Here is an 18,401-nt window from a genome sequence, read left to right as displayed (position 1 = left end):
GCTTCCCCTGGAGCAGAGCATCTGCTCACTGGGAGGAGAGCAGGCCAGGGAAGCAAGAGAGAAAGCAGAGCAGCTTCCCAAGCCAGCCCTGACTGCCCTTGTGCTCTCAGGTCCCACAGGGACTGTGCCACACTCGGACAGTTCAGCCTCTCCGGAGACCCCCTGGCTTGGGAATGGTGCAGTGGACAGAGGGGCACTTCATCCCTCCGTGCCTGCATCCACCCTGGGGTGCAAGAAGGGCTGCAGGGTGTACCAAAGTGGGGGGACGGGACCCTAGGGTGAGACCCTCACCTCAGAGCTGGGCTCGCCCCGATGCTGAGCCCTGGCAGGGTGCAGATTTCCCAACGGTGCCATGGCTGAGGCTGCCCGGGGGCTTCCTGTGTCGGTTTGGCAGCGTTTGCCCAACGCGACCGTTGCGTTGGGAAACGGAGGAGAGGCGGGATCGGGGCGGGGGGGGGGGTGCCTGGGGTGGGGGGTGGTGTGGGGGGAACAGGCAGCCCGGCATCCCTCCTCTGCTCCATCTCCCCGGTCACCCTTTGCACCATGTATGGGGTGCGGACCCCGGCGCGGTGGGAGGGATGAGTGTGGCTTGGGGTGGGGACCCCCGTGGGGTACCGAAAGGGAGGGGAATGGGGGGGTGGGGGTCCACGCTGCCCGGTGCAAGGGGTCACCAGCCCCCGCGGCGCCTCCATCCTGCCCAGCTCCGGGCAGGGCTTTGGGTCCGGTATGAACCCCCCACCCCTGCCCCCAGCACCCCAGGAGCTGGGGCGGCTCCATCACAGCGTGAAGATGTAGGGTGCGGGGTGGGGGGGAGGGGGTGGGAGGGTTGTTTGTCAGCCCCGGGGAGCGGGCGGGGAGCGCCGCGCCCCGAGGCCGGGTGATGGGCGGCGGCAGTGACGGGCCGCGCCCGGCAGACGGAGCTGTGCGGGAGGCGGGAGCACCGGCGCGGCCCCGACATCCCTGCGCATCCCGCAGCCCCCGCCGGGGATGCCGCCGCCCGCCGGGCCCTGAGCGCCGGGACGCCGGCGGCTGCCGGCCCCGCTCCGCCGCTCCTCTCCCGGCCCGACCCCACCGGAGCCGCTGTCGCCCCCCCCAACCCGACCGGAAAATGGAGTGAGTACCGACCGGAGCCGGCCCCGCCGCCGCGGGCAGCGGGACCCCGGTACCGGGCCGCGGCTGCGCTCCCCCCCCCCCCCCCAGCCCCCCCCCCGGGCCGCCGGCTGAGCACCGCGAGGTCTGGGCACGGGGAGGAGGGTGGACCCCCGGGTACCGGGGTTTAAGACCCCCGCAGCGGGCCTGCGAGAGGCCCCCACCACCCCCCCCCCGCATTGGGGGTTCGTGGAGCTAATACCGGGGGCTCATATCCCCCTCCGCTCCCCCTCCTTCCCTCCCCGTGCTGGGGCTCAGGACCCCAAAACGAGATGGGGGGGGGGGGGCTCGCATCCCCCCAATACCGAGGCTTGGGACCCCAAAACCTGCAGCACGCATCCCCCCAGTGCCAGCACTTGCAACCCCAAAACCGGGGCTCACATCCCCCAGATGCTGGGGCTCAGGACCCCTAAACCAGAGGGTCGTATCCCCCCAGTTCTGGGGGCTCGGAGCCCCAGTACCAGGGCCTCCCTTCCTTCCCCCCCTCCCCCCAAATGCTGCTCGGCAGGTGCCGCCCCTCCCTGGGGCCCTGCCCTGCTGCGGGGTGCCGAGGCGCCGGCTCGGGGTGCAGCAGCGGAGGGTCTGGATTGGGGGGGTGGGGGGTGCTGTGGGGGGTGAGTGTCTGCCGGCAGCGGTGCAGAAAGCCGGGGGGAGGGTTGGGGGGAGGGTGGGAAAGGCGTTTATTATTTCTGTGGTTTGAACCTGTTGTTGCCGCTGCGTTCGGCTGGGGGGAGTGGGTGGCTGTGAGCCGTGGACCCCTCCCTGCAAGCGCACCCCCAGCCCCCTACCAAGGACCCCGCTGCAATGGTGATGGGGAGGGGGGTGGGGGGATCCTCCTCGTGTGCTCGGTCCGGCCGCTCTCCGGCCCCAGCCTTGTCCTTTGTGTGCTGCCGTGGGGCCCTGCCCGGTGCCTGCAGGAGGGGTCGGAGCCCGGCACGAGGTTTTTTCAGGGGGATGGGGAATGGCGGGAGTGGGTGGAAGCCGGTAGCTGGGGATCATCCTGCCTGCACCCTGGTTTTGCCCTTTAGGGACCCCAGCAGGTCCCGCCGATGCTGGGGGTGCAAGGGGCTGGCTGGCTGCTCAACGAGCCGGGTACCAGCCACAGCGGCCGGCGGGGCCGGGGCCGTTCCTGCCTTCCTGCGGCTCCGGTCCCCTCCCTGGCAAGCAAAGGGTGCTCAGCACCCCCTGGGTTTGGCACTGGGGGCTTCCCCGAGGGGCATCTAGCCATCCCACCAGCCCCAGGGAAGCTGCCCTCTGCTCCTCATGGGTGCCTTGCCTTGCACCCATTAATTGGCCGCCTGTTAACGACACACCGGGTGCTCAACAGGTCCCACCCGGGGAGCCGTGGGGAGCTGGTGAGGGCTGGTGATGTTTTGGGGGGCCAGGGGATTGGAGCGACTCCCCTTGCTGCTGCAGGGCCAGAGGCTTTGTGGTGTGGGAGCTCACTGAGACAGCTCCATGGCTCTGGGCAGCTCCTTGGGATGTTGGTCCCTGCAGGAAAGTGCCACTCCAGGGAGGAGAATGCATTTGCCAAAAGGAACCAGGGGACGTGGTGTGCTCCAGGGAGTGGGGTGAAGGGTCTGGGCATGGGGTCTCACAGAGTGGAGGCACCCAGGGCTGGGGTTGAAGTGGGGAGCAGCATCGATGGGGCAAGGACAGCAGCCCCTGCTGCCGGGCTCCACACGCTGCCTTTCACCCCACTCCGCTCTCCCCAGAGCTCCTCCAGCAGCCAAGACTCCGGATAGACCCTCCAGGATGGGCCAAGGAGCTGGCAGAGGGGTGCAGGGGCTTCCCTCCCTCCAGCTTGTGTGCTGCACCTGCCGATGGCTCTTCCTTTGGACTGAAACCCCACGAGTGACCCCATCGTGAGGGCTCACCCAGCCCAGCCATGGGAGCAGCACCTTCCCTGCAGCCTTGCCCACCAGCACGGGCACAGCCAAAGAGCAAACCAGGGGTGTGTGTGGCTCCTGCGTGGGCAGCACCGGGACGGCCCCTCTGGCTGCTCGGCCGGATGCGACTCTTTGGGAGGAGGCCCTGGGGCTGGAATAAGGTGGTTAAAATGCCTGAACACTCTCCCACTGGGAATTTGGGGCTACAGGGAGAGCTGCAGCTCTGGCACCCCATCCCCAGGTCTCAGCGGGTCTGGAGGTTTAGGAGCATCCCGGGATGGGGGATGCTCAGCAGTGAGATGCTCCCTACCAGTGACCTGGCTCTGTGGCAGGGTGCACGGCTGGCCTTGCTTTGGCTCCTGGTTTTTCGTGGCTGGAGGAGCCTCTGGTGCCCAGCCAGGTTAAGCTGAATCCTTCCAGGTCCTGTAAAGGCCGTGCCTATCCCGGACACTCACCCAGCCTCTGCTCCCGCTGCCGCTCTTGAGCAGCTGCAGATTTTGCATCTCTGTGTCCGGCTGCTTCGGTGATTTGGCTGGGCAGGTTGCTGCTCTCTTCTCTGGGTTTTGGTCTCCTTGAGGTGTGGGCTCTCCCACGCCTCCCTTCCCAATGCTGCCCATCCCCAACCTGCAGCCGATGGTCGCACCCAGGGGAAGGAGAGGGATTTCTCCCTGGGGGGTGATCTGGGGGCCCTTTGGGAAGGGATTTGGGACCCCCAGTGAGAAGCAAACCCTAGCTGATGCTTCCCAGGCTGGACCATCACTGCCTTCTGAGCTGGCTGCGGGGAGCCAGAGGGCACCTGGTCCATCCCTGGCCCTGTGTGCGGCGGAGGGGACGGCACCATCACCCTTCCCAGCTCCCCAGGCGGAAGCCATAAAGCATTACAGCACAACAGCATCCCAGCCCTGCTCAGGATCTGGGGTCCAGAGTTCAGCCTCCGCTGTGGGACGGGGCCCCTTGGCTGGACCTGCGCGGCGGGGCAGGAACCGGAGCAGGTTTCCTGGGAAGCTGCTGGTGTTGGCGTTCCTGCTTCCTGGCCAGAAACAGCCCCTTTCCCTACGTGGGGTCGGCGGTTCACACGGGTTGCATCGTGCTGGGAGCTGTGCCAGGGCTCAGCCCGGCTCAGACATGGGTCCGTCTCCAGCAGTGGGGGTGGCGGCAGCGAGGAAGGGCCGGGAGGAAGGCTGGAAGGCGACGTGAGCTGGGGCAGGGTTGGGTGGAGGTGCAGAGCTCCAGGCTGAAGGCAGAGGCGTGTGCTGGAGCCCGGTTCCCCAAGCCTGTCCTTACTCCATCCGGAGGCGAGCGAACCCTCGGGGCCCCCCGACAGAAGCCGCTCTTGGGGACAAGGACGAGCCCTGTGACAGCACAGGAGGAGCCCGGGTGGCTCCTGCCCCAGCCAGGTGTTTCCTGGTGGAACATGGCTGGATGTGAGCTGAGCCAGGAGCCCAGGCAGGACCCACGTTCCTGCCAGCTCCTTTGAGCCTCGTGCGTGGCTGCGTTCATGGCGTTGGTGTGAACAGGAACGTGGGGGCAAAGTGACATGGCCAAGGACCACCTCGAGGTGGCTGGGAGCTGGGTGCCTTATCCCAGGCGCTGGGGCTGCGTGTCCCAACCGGTCGGAGCTCCCAGGCGTGGGGAGCGGCCGGTTCTTCTCTCATTCATAAATCGTGGGGGAGTTTCCTGGTGGAGCTTTGCTCCTCTAACTGGAAGGGAGCTGGAAACCCAAGTGTTCGGAGGGCACTTGAACCATTGTTTGAAAGAACTGTAATTTTCCAATCAAACTCCCTCCCCAAGCCTCTGTTCATCAAATATTCATGGGATCCATTTTCTCCTGGCACTCCCAGCCCACGTCTCAGCCCGGAGAATCAATCAGGCAGCTCCACTTGCTCTAACGCATCTTGCGTTTTCGGGAGCCTGGGGCTGCCATCTCCTCCTCCCTACTCCCCCAGTTTCTTCCCCCTGTCCCTGTCTCCTCCCAGTTGGATGAGGGAGCGTGGGGAAAGCACGGAGGGACTGAAGGCTGGGGTGATGCAGCTGGGTGGAGGTAGCCAGGACTGGGAGGCAGGGCAGGAGCAGCCCCTGTGTCACCCAGGACCTGGCCTGGCTGCTCAGCAGCGCGATTTCCATCCCGCCCTCACTGTTGATTTATTTCCCTTCACGGTCGATGACTGCCAAACACCCCCCTCCCCTGGGGGGGTGGCTGCTGCAGCCCCCTCCCCTCCACACCCACTGCCAACAAGGGCGTTCGATAGTGGCCCTGCTGCTAATGGCTTGGTGACAGAGGCTCTCCCCAGAGCAGCGTCACTCAGGCCTGGCTCTCAGCACGGGAGCAGTGCTGTAAATCAGTGCTGGTCTCTCAATCCCCATCAGCGCTGCCGTTGACACGGGCTCTGGGTCTCCCTGGAGTGCTGGCTAGCCAGTGGCAGTACAAGGAGGGGGGTGGTCTGGGTGGTTGAGCCCCCCCCCCCCCCAACCCCCCATGCAGGACACTTTCCCTGCTGTCCCACTGGCTCGGGGCTTGAGTGGGTGGAAAGGGAGCGGAGGTCAGGCAGGCGGAGGAGCAGCTTGAAACGGCTCTTCGCACATTTGGATGAGCTAATGGGGAAAAAAAACCCCCACAGAGGAAGGCAAATAAACATTATTGTTTCATGTCAGGCAGGGAGGAGACAAAAGGTCACGGGCTTCCCTTGTGATGGTAGGAAACGGCGGCATCAGCAGCGCTGGAAAGAGCTGGAGAGCCACAGGAGAGCCAGGGGTGTGAGCACGGGGCACGTGCACGCTCACACGTGTGTGTGAGTGTGTGTCCATCATGGGGCTGGATGCTGCTGCCTTTGCAGGTGGGAGTTCCCAGGGTGTCATCCCCCAGTGTCACCTGCAGCCCTGGTCCTGCCAAGCTCCCCTCCTGTGCCGTGGCCCGTGGAGCTGCCCTGGGACTGTAGGGCTGGTAGTAGATGCTAGATGGGAAAACACATGTTTGTTAACCAGAACTCATGGGACCAGGGGAAAGGAGGGGCAGGAGGGGCTCACGGTGGGGGATTTTTTCTGGGCTGATGGTTCTTGAGGGGCTTGGTGGCCTCGGTGGCCCCAGGCTCACCAGGATGGACCCGGAGCTCGGCATGGCTGAAACCTCCCAGATTCTGGTGATGCCGAAGCCTTGGCCCACCAGTGAAGCTCGTAGCCCCCAAAGCTCGCAGCCCCCAGCCCCGGGGGCTGCCCGTGCCGGAGAGGGGGTCCCTCGGTCCCTCCACCGCGCCGCGCATCCCCCTCCCGGCGGCTCGCCCCGTTGCCATGGCGCCGTTGCCAGGGAACCGCCTCCCGGCTCGGCGGAGCCATCCATCACCGGGGCTGGATGCTGAGGGGCCCCATCGGCACCCGACCCGGCCTGGGGCTGCCCCGGCACCAACGCTGTTCCCGCCCCCGCGGGGGACGGTGGAGGAAGAGGAGGATGGGGAGTGGGGGAAAGGCAGGGAACAGCCGCTCTGAAACCTCTCCAGTGTGAGCAGTGGTGTGGGGAGGGGCTGGGGTAGCCCAGAGCAGGGGGACCCCCACCCCAGATCCCTTCCCAGGGTCCCTGTCCAGCTTGGTGACTCCTGGGGACAGGGCATGGCGTGACCATGGGGGCTGGTGGAGGGGCCCCGGACCCTTCCCCACATCCTTCCTCTGGGTCACCCTGTCTTGGTGGGCTGGGAGCTGGGGACAGCGGGGTCTGTCCCCCTCTTCCCACCTGTCATCAGGGATGGAGAACCCCCAGAGCTGCAGGTTGGGTCAGAGTGCTGGGGCAGGGAGGGGTCCAGCGAGGAGCATCAGCTTGTTTTGTGTCTCTGCCTGGGCCAGGATGATTCCTGGCGTTTGACCCGGGAATGTGGAGCCTGTAGCAAATCATGGAAAATAAATCGGATGGAGGAGGGAGGAAAAGCAGAACAGAACGTTTCAGGAATGCTGTAAAAGTTTGGATCCATCCGATGGCGCAAGATCCAGGAGGGAAACAGGCGCCTGTCCAAAGCTCCCAGAGTTTGGGGTGCCCAGAGCTTGAATTAGGGGGGGGTCCCTGCCCCAGGGCAGCAAGGTGCCTGTGGTGAAGGGAATCCCTGGCATGGGGGGTGCTGAGGCCAGCCAGACCCCCCCACCCCAGCCTCTCAGGCAGCCCTGGCTCAGGGCAGTGTACGGGGGGGGGGGGCAGCCAGTTCCTCCCTTCAACTTTCACACATAATCTGTCTCTGCAGAGAGCCATCCCAGCTGCCCCAAACCCCAGGGAGGGGGTGTTCTGGCTGCTTAGGAGCTGGGTTGTGGGCTGAAAGTTGCACCCTTTGGGCCAGATCCCAGCCCCTCAACCCACCCCCCCACATCATCCCCGTGCAGGGTCCTGCTGCTTTCAGCCCTCCCCATGCAAGCTGGGCAGGGAGTGAGAACAGAGCGAGCAGCAGGGATGGGAAAGGGACTCACAGACACTCCTGACTCTCTTTGGGTTTGTAATGATTTAATTCCCACCTGGGATGTGGCGTGAGGCTGCCCAGGGGTCTCACACACACACACACACACACACACAGAGGGGAGGCTGCGAGCGGCGGGCGTGCGCCTGCGCCTGCAAAACAGCGGCACGAAAATAACCACGACGAAAGTGACGCCTTCCCTGGGTTGTTTGTCTGGCCTGGATTTCACACACGCTGCTGGGATGCTGGGCTGCGGGGTGAGGGGAGGACGGGCGGCTCCGAGCACGACTCAGGGAATCACTGCTACTGGGGAGGGGGCAGGTGGAGGAAGGGGGGGGTCCCCTTCACCCCAGCTGAGGTCATCTGGTTTGTTCCCAAGCCCAGCTCTTGCACATATGGGTGTGGAAGGGTGTGCGTGTGCCCCAGCACCCAGCCAGGGATGTGCTGGGGTGGGGGGGGAGCATCCCTTGCCTGCCCCATCTATAAAGCCATGAGCGGAAAAGGCCCTAAAAGGAGCATGGGGGGGGTGTATCCCCCCGTGACACCCCCAGCCTGGCCCACCCGCAGAGCCCAACCAGGCCTTGAGGGAGTGGACGATGCAGCCATGGGAGAGAGGAGAACCCCAGGGAGTGGGGTCAGCGTCCCCCATCGGGGTACCACAGCCTGCGGGTGCTGGGTGGCATCTCCGAGTCCTTCCAAACTGGGTGCCCTGCGCCAGGCTCAGCTCCTGCTGTGGTCGGTGCCGTACGAACCCAGGGGATGGACACAACCCGTGTTGGCAGTCTGTGCTCCCTGAGATGCTGGGTGGCCCGAGATATTGGGTGACGCCCCTAGATGCTGGGTGCCCCCTGAGATGCTGGGTTGCTCCCCTGAGATGCTGGGTGGCCCCCCAAGATGCTAGGTGGCCCCTGAGATGCTGGGTGGCTCCCCTGAGATGCTGGGTGGCCCGAGATACTGGGTGACCCCCCTAGATGCTGGGTGCCCCCTGAGATGCTGGGTGGCCCCCTGAGATGCTGGGTGGCCTGAGATACTGGGTGGCCCCCCTAGATGCTGGGTGCCCCCTGAGATGCTGGGTTGCTCCCCTGAGATGCTCAGTGGCCCCCCAAGATGCTAGGTGGCCCCTGAGATACTGGGTGGCCCCCCCAGATGCTGGATGCCCCCTGAGATGCTGGGTGCCCCCTGAGCATGCCGCCGTGGTGAGGTGGGGTGGGACTGGGCTTCCAGCACTCACTCCTCGCTAATGGCTTTTCCCGCTGTGCTGGGGACACGGCACTGTCTGGCCCCCCTCCCCGCCCTCCCCCCCCCCCCCTCCCCCATCCCTGCCACCCGCCAAGGGACTGTCTGCGCTGTGTTTCGGTGGCGCCTTTGGTGCCCTTGGGGTCTGGCTGGGTGTGGGAGGATGCATCCAGGCAGGGGGCAGGTGCAGGGGTGTCCCTCCGGACCCCCGCACGTCAGCCAAGGGCGGGAGCTGCTGGGAGCTGCGGAAACAGTTGTGCACTTCTCCATCGGTGTGAGCTGAGGCCAAGAGCTCTCCCTGACCACTGCCAGCCATGGGGATGGCGGGGGCTGGAGCTGGCTGGATCCCCCCACCCATGTTTCCTCCAGAGCAGCAGCGCTGGCAGCCTCGGATGCAGGGCAGAGGCCAGAGGAAGAGCTTGGCTGCGGGGACTGCAGCGTCTCCATGGCCATCGCCTCTCCATGGCAGCTGTCCCCTGCTCTGGGACCTAAGCGCCAATGAACCGTTGCCTGACGATACCTCTGTGCCTATTTACTGTCTCAGCTAAGCACTTCGTTAGCATCATTTGGCAAAGGGCCAGCTGGGTCCCTTGCGGTGCTGGAGCATCCCCAGGCACTCCGCAGCTCCCGGCACCTGAACCACACCTGATGCTTTGTGGGGTGGGGGCTCCGGCTGGACCCTGGGGGGCTGTGCTGGTTGTTGGGCTGGGATTTGGGCTCTTGTGCTGCTGGGGTGCAAGAGGGTGGGTGGGTGGGCATGTGGCTGTGGGGGTCAGGGCACCCTTTTCATGGCACCCTGGAAGGCTGCGTTAGAGCGTCACAGGGTGGTGGGTGCCAGACCCAGGAACATGAACCGGAGCAGAGCCTGTTGTGATGTGTGTGTCCGTGTGTCTGAGTGTGTCTGTGTGTTCACACACGTGTGTACATGTGTGCCTGTGTGGGGGGCTCAGGAAGAGGGGTGGCTGTTCAGGAAAGGTGCCAGCAGCCAAGAAATGGGCTTGGAGTAGAAAATGTGAGCCAGGTCAGACCGTGGGGGTGGCCAGAACTTTCTCCCTCCAGCGCTGCCGTGGTCACCATTGCCATCTGTACCACAGCTGTGGGGTGAGCGGGTTTGGTTGTGCCTGTTCTGGTGGGATTTGTGTTGGGGGGTGCCTGGAGGAGCTATGCAGGGGGGTGGGAGCAAAGGGAGAAAGCAGCTGGGAAGAGCTCAGCCTTCATCCATGCGCTGTGCCCAGTGGTGCCAAGCCCGGTACTGCCATGCCCAGTGGTGCCATGCATGGTGGTGCCATGCCTGGTGGTGCCATGCCCGGTGGTGCTGTGCCCAGTAGTGCCATGCATGGTGGTGCCGTGCCCGGTGATGCCATGTCCAGTGGTGCCGTGCCCGGTGGTGCCATGCCCGGTGGTGCCATGCCTGGTGGTGCCATGCCCAGTGGTGCCGTGCCCAGTGGTGCCGTGCCCGGTGATGCCATGTCCAGTGGTGCCGTGCCCAGTGGTGCCGTGCCCGGTGGTGCCATGCCCAGTGGTGCCATTCCCGGTGATGCCATGCCCAGTGGTGCCATGTCCAGTGGTGCCATGCCCAGTGGTGCCGTGCCCAGTGGTGCTGTGCCCGGTGGTACCATGCCCAGTGGTGCCAAGCTCGGTGCTGTCATGCCCAGTGGTGCCGTGCCCGGTGGTGCCATGCCCGGTGGTGCCATGCCTGGTGGTGCCATGCCCAGTGGTGCCGTGCCCAGTGGTGCCGTGCCCGGTGGTGCCATGCCCAGTGGTGCCATTCCCGGTGATGCCATGCCCAGTGGTGCCATGTCTAGTGGTACCATGCCCAGTGGTGCCGTGCCCAGTGGTGCTGTGCCCGGTGGTACCATGCCCAGTGGTGCCAAGCTCGGTGCTGTCATGCCCAGTGGTGCTGTGCCCAGGGGTGCCATGCCCGGGGTGCCATGCCCAGTGGTGCTGTGCCTGGGGGTGCCATGCCCGGGGTGCCATGCCCAGTGGTGCCATGCCCGGTGGTGCTGTGCCTGGTGGTGCAGCATCCCCATCCGCCGCTGCTCCACAGGGCCGGCCGCGCTCCTCACGGCTGCTCTCCGCTCTCTTGCAGGGTTGTGGAGGCCAGCACCCTTCAGCAGGAGAGGCTACAGGCCATCGCGGTGAGTCCCTGGCACACACCACAGCCACTGCCAGGCCCTGAGCCAGCGTTCCCCGTGCCACCGCCTGCGGCACACGGGGCAGACACCGGCAGGACGGAAGGGTGTGGGCACAGCTGCTGTGCTGGTGCAGAGCGAGCAACGGGTGCTGGAGTTTTAATTAACGAGGCAATGCCTCAACGAGCCCCGAGTGAGAGGGGAAGGTGTGATCCCCCCTTATCCCTTCCCAGGGAAAGGCTGAGGACTGTGCAGGATCTGGCCCTGCCTGTGCTGGGCAGCCCCTCGCTGAGCACCGGGCTGGCTTGAAACCCAGTCGCTGCCCCGCAGCAGCTCCCTTGCCCGCTGTGGGCTGCCAGCCCCCCCACATCCCCCCCCCCGGCCTGGCCCGCTGTCGGCCAATCTCTGCTGCACAAAGGGCAAATTGTTCTGGGCCAGAGGAGAAAGAAGCGGGTGACGGGGCCCAGGCTGGGACTGACTCTGCTGAGATGATTTGGACCAGCCCCAGGATGTGCGGTGAAGGGGGGGGGAGAGGCCCTGGGGGCTCGTTCCCCCTGTGCTAGGCAGCTCGCTCAGAGGGGCTGGGTGTGGGGAAGGGGATATTTTGAGACAGTGAACAGACCCCCCAGGCTCTGCCCGGACATCTCTGCAACACCCCCCGTGCCTCAGTTTCCCTCAGTGAGGGCTGGAGCAGGTCCCAGTGGACTGTCCCCAGGGCCAGGCTCACAGTGCCAGGCACAGCTTGTGTCCCTGTGTCAGACACCCCAGGAGTCCCTTGTCCCCAGGACGCTGTCCCGGCTGGGAGGGTGGTGCCTGGCAGCATCCCCCTCCCCACACTGACCCTGTCTCGGCCTCTCTCTTCCCTCCAGGAGAAGCGGAAGCGCCAGACAGAGATTGAGAACAAAAGGCGGCAGCTCGAGGACGACCGGCGGCAGCTGCAGCACCTCAAGGTGAGGATCCCCCAGACCCCCACACTGTAGATTGTGTCAGGGAGCCCTGGCTGGGGACTGGCAGGGCTGTGACCCCCCTTTCTGCTCCCCAGTCCAAGGCTCTGCGGGAGAGATGGCTGCTGGAGGGGGCCCCGGCTTCAGCCTCCGAGGAGGAGGAGGCCATGAAGAAGCAGATGCAGGAGGATGAGGTGAAAACCAAGGAGCTGGAGGAGACCATCCAGAGGTAACGGGGACAGCGTGGAGCTGGGGAGCGCTCGGCGTGCACCCCTTGCCCCTCCAGAGACCCCCCCAACCTTCTCATCCTCGGGATATGACACAGTGGGGACCGGAGGGGCTGGGCTGGGGGCTCAGCCCCTCTGGGGTTCCGCTCGGTGCCCATCACCCAGATTGCAGGGGCAGGGAAACGGTGCTGGTTCCCCATGGATGTCTGTCCCCACCATCGTGGCTCAGTGCCTGAGGAAGGGGCAGGGTGGGCTGTGGCGGGGGGGGGGAAGCCTCAGACGCTGCCCAGCCCCCACATTCCTGGGCTGTTGAAGGCAGGGGGCCAGGACCCCCGGCACGGAGGTGTCCCGGCTGCCTGGCAGCCCGGCAAGAATGCGTTTGGTCATGGCTGCACCATTAATTACCGAGCATCAGTGCAGAGAGGGGTCAGGCACGAAGGGGCCTTTGTGTCCGTCTAATGGTGCGACGCATTCCTCTGTCCCAGCCTTGCAGGGAGACGGGAGTTAAGAGCGGGGCAGGGGGGCTCTGCCAGGGCAGAGGGGCTCTGCCGGGGTGGGGGGGCTCTGCTGGGGTAGGGGGGCTGCCACTGCACCAGCGGGGAGACTCCGGGTGACACGGATATGAGCCCGTGGGATGCCAGTGGGGCCCTGTGGCTGCAAGGACACGTTGTTGGGCTGGACCCACGGGATGCCAGTGTGGCCCTGTGGCTGCAAGGACACGGTGCTGGGCCCTGTGACTGGGCTACAGGAAGCTCAAGGTGCCTCTGGGTGACGCGGACACGGGGCGGTGATGGAGCGGTGATGGAGCGGTGCTGCTCCTGCCACACACCGAGGGTGCTGCAAAGGCCACAGTGGGCTCGGTTGTCCCTGCCCAGGGACAGAGAGTCATGCTGAAGGGGTCAGTCCCCCCACCCAGTGCCCACAGTGGCATTTCTTCCAGCCCCATGGACCCCAGTTGCTCACAGCCGCAGAGCCACAGCTGAGGTCCTGAGCATCACCCTCCCTGGGGTGATGGGTGAGGCACGTGGCCGAGAGGCACTGGGGTGTCAGGGTGATGGCAGCACCTGCTGGTGAAGCCCCTGGATTTATTCTGGCAAACTCACCACTTTTCCCCTGCAAAGAGACCAAGGTCTGTCTGTCTGTCTGTCCCTGTGCCCGCTGAGCCCAGGGGCCAATGCGTGACTCCCCTCTCCCCTACCCCTGCTCACGGGTCTGCTGTGGCCGCCCGCCCCGTGGCCACCGTGGTCCCTCAAGTCCCCACTGTGTCCCCCAGGCTGGAGAAGGAGCTGGAGACGCTGGAGAACGGCAGCTCGGCGGCTTCCACCAAGGAGAACCTGGTGGAGGCAGCAGCACTGGCTGCAGAGGAGAAGGCTGAGGCTGTCCCCAACACACAGAAGGTGGGCACAGCCCCTCTTGCTGGCTGTGGGAGGGGTGAAGGGGAGAGGGGGTGCCTGGAGGGGGGACGAGGGGGGATGTCGGCGCTTGCTCAATCCCAGCCACACCAGAGCTGGTCCTCGCTGTGGGTGTGGAGCAGGATGCTGCCAGGGGTACAGTGCTGCAGCAGGGGGGTTGTACTGGTAGAGGGGCTGGGCACAGGGCTGTGCTGGGGTACTGGTGTGGCTGTGGGGTGGACTGGTCATCCCACTGCATCCCTGCCCCCTTCGGAGCCCCTGTCCTCTCGGTCCTCCATGCAGCAGGGCCATGGGGGGGGGGGACTCCCTTGCCTGGGAGAGGAGGTGGGTATGTGGGCGGTGGGTGCGCAGCGTCTCCCTGCAGCTCCTAACCTCTCCCTCCTGTTTTGCAGAGTCCCCTGGGCACAGTCAAGGGTAGGTGATCACCCCCTCGGCCACCCTTCTCATCACGCGCGGTGCCGGCATGGGAGCGGATGGGTGGGGGGAGCCAGGGCATCCCTGTCCCAGTGTCCCCATCCTAGTCCCATCCTAGGCAGTGGTGCCCTCCAGTGGAGGGGGAGGGGGTGTGGGGTGGGAGGGGGCCCATCCCTGGCACCAGCCCCTCTCTGGGGCTCCTCCCATGGGCGCGCAGACAATTGGGTGATGGTTTTTCTCGGGCAATCACCTCTGCTCCCCATCCCCAGCCGAGAAGAAGGTCTCCAGCAGCCCCATGAAGGTGGTGGAAGGCACCGACATGATGAAGGCAGGTAGGTACCGGCATTCCCAGAGGAGCACTCCCACTCAGTTGCTCCCCCCCTGCCCTGCCACGCTGCCCCTCAGCTCGCTGCCCACCCCGCAGCCCTGCCGCCACCGCTCCCCGCCGCTCGATGACTTTCCCAGCCCAAGGCAGAGAACAACATTTATTTGCCATCAGAGGGTTTGTTTCTGCTTCCACTGCGCTGCCAGGTCATGGTTTGGGGGTGGCCCCCCACCCTCTCCTTGCTCTACATTCCACGTTTCAGCTCCCAGACTGTTTGGGGACATCGGGGGGAGAGTGGAGCATCCGCCTCCAGCACGGCTCACCCTGTGCCAGCCCCGTGGCTGGCTGCTGGTGGGGAGCTTCCAGGGGTGCTGAGAGCAGGCTGGGGGGGCTGCAGCAGCTCTGCTTTGGGGGGATGGCTCAGACAGTGTCCTGGCACCGGTGCTGGGCAGAGCCTGTCTTGGGGGTCCTCGGAGTAAAGCATCACCGGGCCCTGGTGGCCCCGGTGCCAGTGGGGACTGGCTGGGAGCCGAAGGAAAGGTGCCAAGGATCGCAGAGGAGCTGCCCCAGCACCAGCACACTCAGAAGGCAATGCTGCCTCCCCAAAGCGTGAGCCTGGCTCCTCGCTCAGGCCCCTGCAGCCAGTACTGCCAACCAGACGGACAGACGGACGTGGCACCGCCTGCCACGGTACCTTGCAGGGCCCATCCAGGCCCCAGCGCCAGGGATGCAGAAGCCGCGGAGGTAAGACGATGTCACAGCGCCAGGATGGCAATGGCCCCCTGGGTCCCGTGGGAAGGCCTGTGCCTGGGATGTCACACCCGCCTCTGCCATTCACCGCTCCTCGCTGCCGCCCGCTGCCCCGCTAACCGCCGCCGCTGAGCACCGCACCGCGCCGCTGTCACCGTGCGCCTGCCTGCTGCTGGCTGCCGAGCCGGGGGCTGGGGAGGGCTGGGGCTGCTGTAACGCGCGCTGTCCTCTTTGTGTCCCAGCCATGTACTCGGTGGAGATCACGGTGGAGAAGGACAGAGTGACTGGGGAGACCAAGGTCCTGTCCAGCACCACCCTGCTCCCCCAGAACCACTGTCTGCAGGGGGTCAAAGTGTACGAGGATGAGCTGAAAGGTACGGCCCCGTCCCGCACCGCTCGGAGACGACAGGAGCAAAGGGCAGGGACAAGGGAGCAGCTGCCCGAGCATCCCAATGGGTGACAGGGCTAGGAAGGGCTGGAGTCATGCCTGGCCGTCCTCACCAGCTCTGTGGGGGAGACAGCTCAGGGCAGCCCCTTGTCGGCTCCATCCTGTGCCCTGGCCAGCCCCACGTGGGACCCATCCCAGCAGAACGGCGTAGACGGTCCCGGTGGGCTCTGACACGGCCATTGGAGTGTGCTGAAGAGGATCTGCCTTGCCTGGGACTCAGGAGCCCACCCAGCAGGCGGGAAGCGTAGCACTGGCACCGCATCGGCCCCACGTGCCCAACCTGGCAGAGGGGACCATGGTCACCGGGCACAGAGGATGTGCAGCGACAGGGGCTGGACGCTGCCTGCTTTGGGAACCTCCAGGAACCTGCTTCGAAGGGCCTGCGGGCACCTGGGAATGGTTGTGTGGGCAGCGAGGATCAGCTACGGACCTGGGCCGCATCACAGCGGCTGTGGTGGCCAAGTGGACCAGCCACCTTGCCAAGGAAGCCACGCTGTGCTGGCAGCCAGTCCCATCCACGACTGTGCCGGGCCACGCCAGCCTTCACCTGCACCGGCTGCCTGGCTCAGCCCCCCCACTGTTCTGGGACCCCCCCAGATCCAAGAGCGGGCTGAGCAGCCACCTCAATGGTCCCATCCCAGCTGACCCTGCCCGGTCTGGCTGCCATCCATCGCTCCGCGGCTGTTGGAGCCGTTGCGCTGATCATCACATGATGGCCCAGGTCAAGTGGAAAATGCGATGGGCTGGAGGCGCCGCACCGTGACGTACGTCTGCCGCCTCCAGTGCCGCCGGCAGCGGTGGGAAAGCACGCCAGCAGCCCGAGGGGCTTGTCCGCTCCCTGGTGTGGGAGCACCGGGTGCCACCGGCAGCAAGATGCGGCGGGATGCGGCAGGACGTGGTGTGGCAGCACCGGCCTGGTGCTCACCGGGGTCTCAGGCCAGCAGCAGCAATCTGCTGCAGAGCATCGTGTCGGCCCCCGAGCCAGGCGCCGGGGCGGACGCCGTGCCGGCTTGGCAGGCTGTCGGTGACCTGGCAGATGGACGCGGCTCCCACGGGGCGAGCCGGGTCTGAGGTTTCAGCGGAGGGCTGGGGGATGGCTCCTTGTGCTCTGCTTTTGTTTCAGCCTCCCTGTCTGTTGGGCAGGGACTGGGTGATGCTGGGGATGGCGGGGGGAGGGGGGGGGGGGGAGGTGTGGCAGCAGCTCTGATTGAAGAGGGGGCCAGGGCACTACTGGGGGCTCAACCCTCAGTGCTGAACGGGGAGGGGATGGTGCCACACAGGAGCTGGGTGCGCGCGGGGTTGTTCCAGAGGAGCTTTTCCAGGTCATCCTGCGCCCCCAGCCTGGGCTCCCCTCACCCTCCCTCCTCTTGTCCCCACAGTGGTGCACGCGGTGAGTGCCGAGGATGGGGTCCTGCAGAACGGGGCCCACCCCCTCAGCTCCTCCGAGGTCGACGAGCTCCTGCACAAGGCGGACGAGGCCACCCTGAGCGAAGCCGCCGGGCGCGAAGCTCCAGCCAAGGTGGGCGAGGAGGGGGCTGGCAGCACCCCAGCCAGCCAGAAGCCGACGCCGCGGCGGGAGATCACGGGGCTGCAAGCCAAGCCACGGGAAAGCACCACGGTGCTTCCAGTGGGAGAGGGGACGGAGCCGAGCCGCGAGCAGCCCGTCACCATGATCTTCATGGGTTACCAGAACGTGGAGGATGAGGACGAGACCAAGAAGGTGCTGGGGCTGGAGGGTACCATCAAGGCCGAGCTGGTGGTGATCGAGGACGCCGAGAACAAGCCGGAGCCGGTGAGCAAGGACCATGCGCCGCCCAACGGCACCGCGCTGGAGCCGGCGGCCGCCCAGCCCCTGGGTGAGGAGAGCCCGGGTGGGCAGAAGCCGGATGCCAACGCCACGGATGCCAAGGAGGCCGAGCCGGAGACGGACGTGAAGAAGCAGCGCTGCAAGTGCTGCACGGTGATGTGAGCCCCCGCCGGCCCCGTGCCGCTGCCAGAGCAGGCTGTCCCCGCCGAGACCCCTCCGCCCCGGCCCCCCCGCTAGCCAGGCCCGCCGCCCCGGCACGCCAGGCTCCATCCCCCACTGGACACAGACCCTCTTTCAGCAGAGCCGGGGAGACCCAAACGCGACGCAGGCGGCAGCGAAGCGTGGCCGTGGCACCGCTCACCCTGTCCGCCCCACGCCCGCCCCACGCCGCACCCCACCAGCGCTGCCTGTGATATTTATTAGAGAAACATCCCCCCCTCCCCCTTCACCCCACAGCCTCGCCCTGTGCCAGCACCATCCTGCCGCTGATGTTGGAGCCTTTCCCTCTCACTGGCAACTTCCCACCCACCGTTGGAGGATGGAGCTGGCCGGGTTGGGGGATCAGAGGATGCCGCCGTGTCTGCACGTGACCCCTGGGGGGGCTGAGGGGTCAGTGGGACCCACACTTGGCCCAGCCCATGGCAGACACGGAGCCAGCCCCATGCCAGCCCTCTCTCTGCACCTCCATCGTGTGCTATGTTGGTGGGGAAAGGCCCTGGGCTGTGCCCCAGCAGCTGCCCACACGTGGGCCCGCTCCATCCCACATCCTCACCGCCGTGTCCCCAAGCTGTGAGCCCCTCCAGGATGGAGCGTGGCGAGGCGAGGGGAGGGAGGTGAGGGTGGCAGCCCCTCCACGACGCTTGGCCGCAGTCAGCAGCACACAGGGGTTTGTGCTCGGGTCCTGGGGGGCTCAGGCCCAGCCCATCCCCAGGCGGGACACCCTGCTCTGCTGTTGGGGACCCGGCTCCTCGCCCTGGCGCTTGCTGTGACAGCCGCCAGCTCTCTGCAGGCTCCCCGGGGCTGGGGCTCCATCTCAGCCGCCCGACCCAACCCCAACCAGGGGTGCTGGGCTCTGCCAGCCGCAGGAGCCGAGTGGTGCTGTGGCTGGGTGCCTGTGTCCTGGTGTGATGTGGGTGGCAATGGCTTGAGGGGAGGAAAGGGGAGCTGGGGGGCCTAGCCCCATAGGGACGGGAAGGGAGCTCCAGCACCACGTGCCCCTCCTGCCCCGGCTCCCCACGCAC

The 18,401-nt window shown here is 66.1% G+C and overlaps 1 protein-coding gene across 1 annotated transcript; it reads left to right on the top strand.

The window, feature by feature from the left end:
* The first annotated feature begins 1,022 nt into the window (after positions 1–1,022).
* PALM (paralemmin) lies at positions 1,023–17,432 on the top strand. Its single transcript, XM_084276395.1, has 7 exons — positions 1,023–1,113; positions 10,791–10,839; positions 11,703–11,783; positions 11,876–12,006; positions 13,278–13,401; positions 13,809–13,830; positions 16,733–17,432. Exons 1-7 carry the CDS (start codon positions 1,109–1,111, stop codon positions 17,320–17,322), a joined length of 1,002 nt encoding a protein of 333 aa, XP_084132521.1. The 5' UTR covers positions 1,023–1,108; the 3' UTR covers positions 17,323–17,432.
* Positions 17,433–18,401: the final 969 nt, after the last annotated feature.

Source organism: Gallinula chloropus, assembly GCF_964237585.1.
Source record: "Gallinula chloropus genome assembly, chromosome: 28".
Classification (NCBI taxonomy): domain Eukaryota; kingdom Metazoa; phylum Chordata; class Aves; order Gruiformes; family Rallidae; genus Gallinula; species Gallinula chloropus.
This window is presented reverse-complemented; position numbering and strand designations above follow the sequence as displayed.

Coding starts and splice junctions, on each gene's coding strand:
- PALM (XM_084276395.1), top strand. Junction 11,784..11,875: donor GGCAGCTGCAGCACCTCAAG/GTGAGGATCCCC, acceptor TCTGCTCCCCAG/TCCAAGGCTCTGCGGGAGAG. Junction 12,007..13,277: donor CTGGAGGAGACCATCCAGAG/GTAACGGGGACA, acceptor TGTGTCCCCCAG/GCTGGAGAAGGAGCTGGAGA.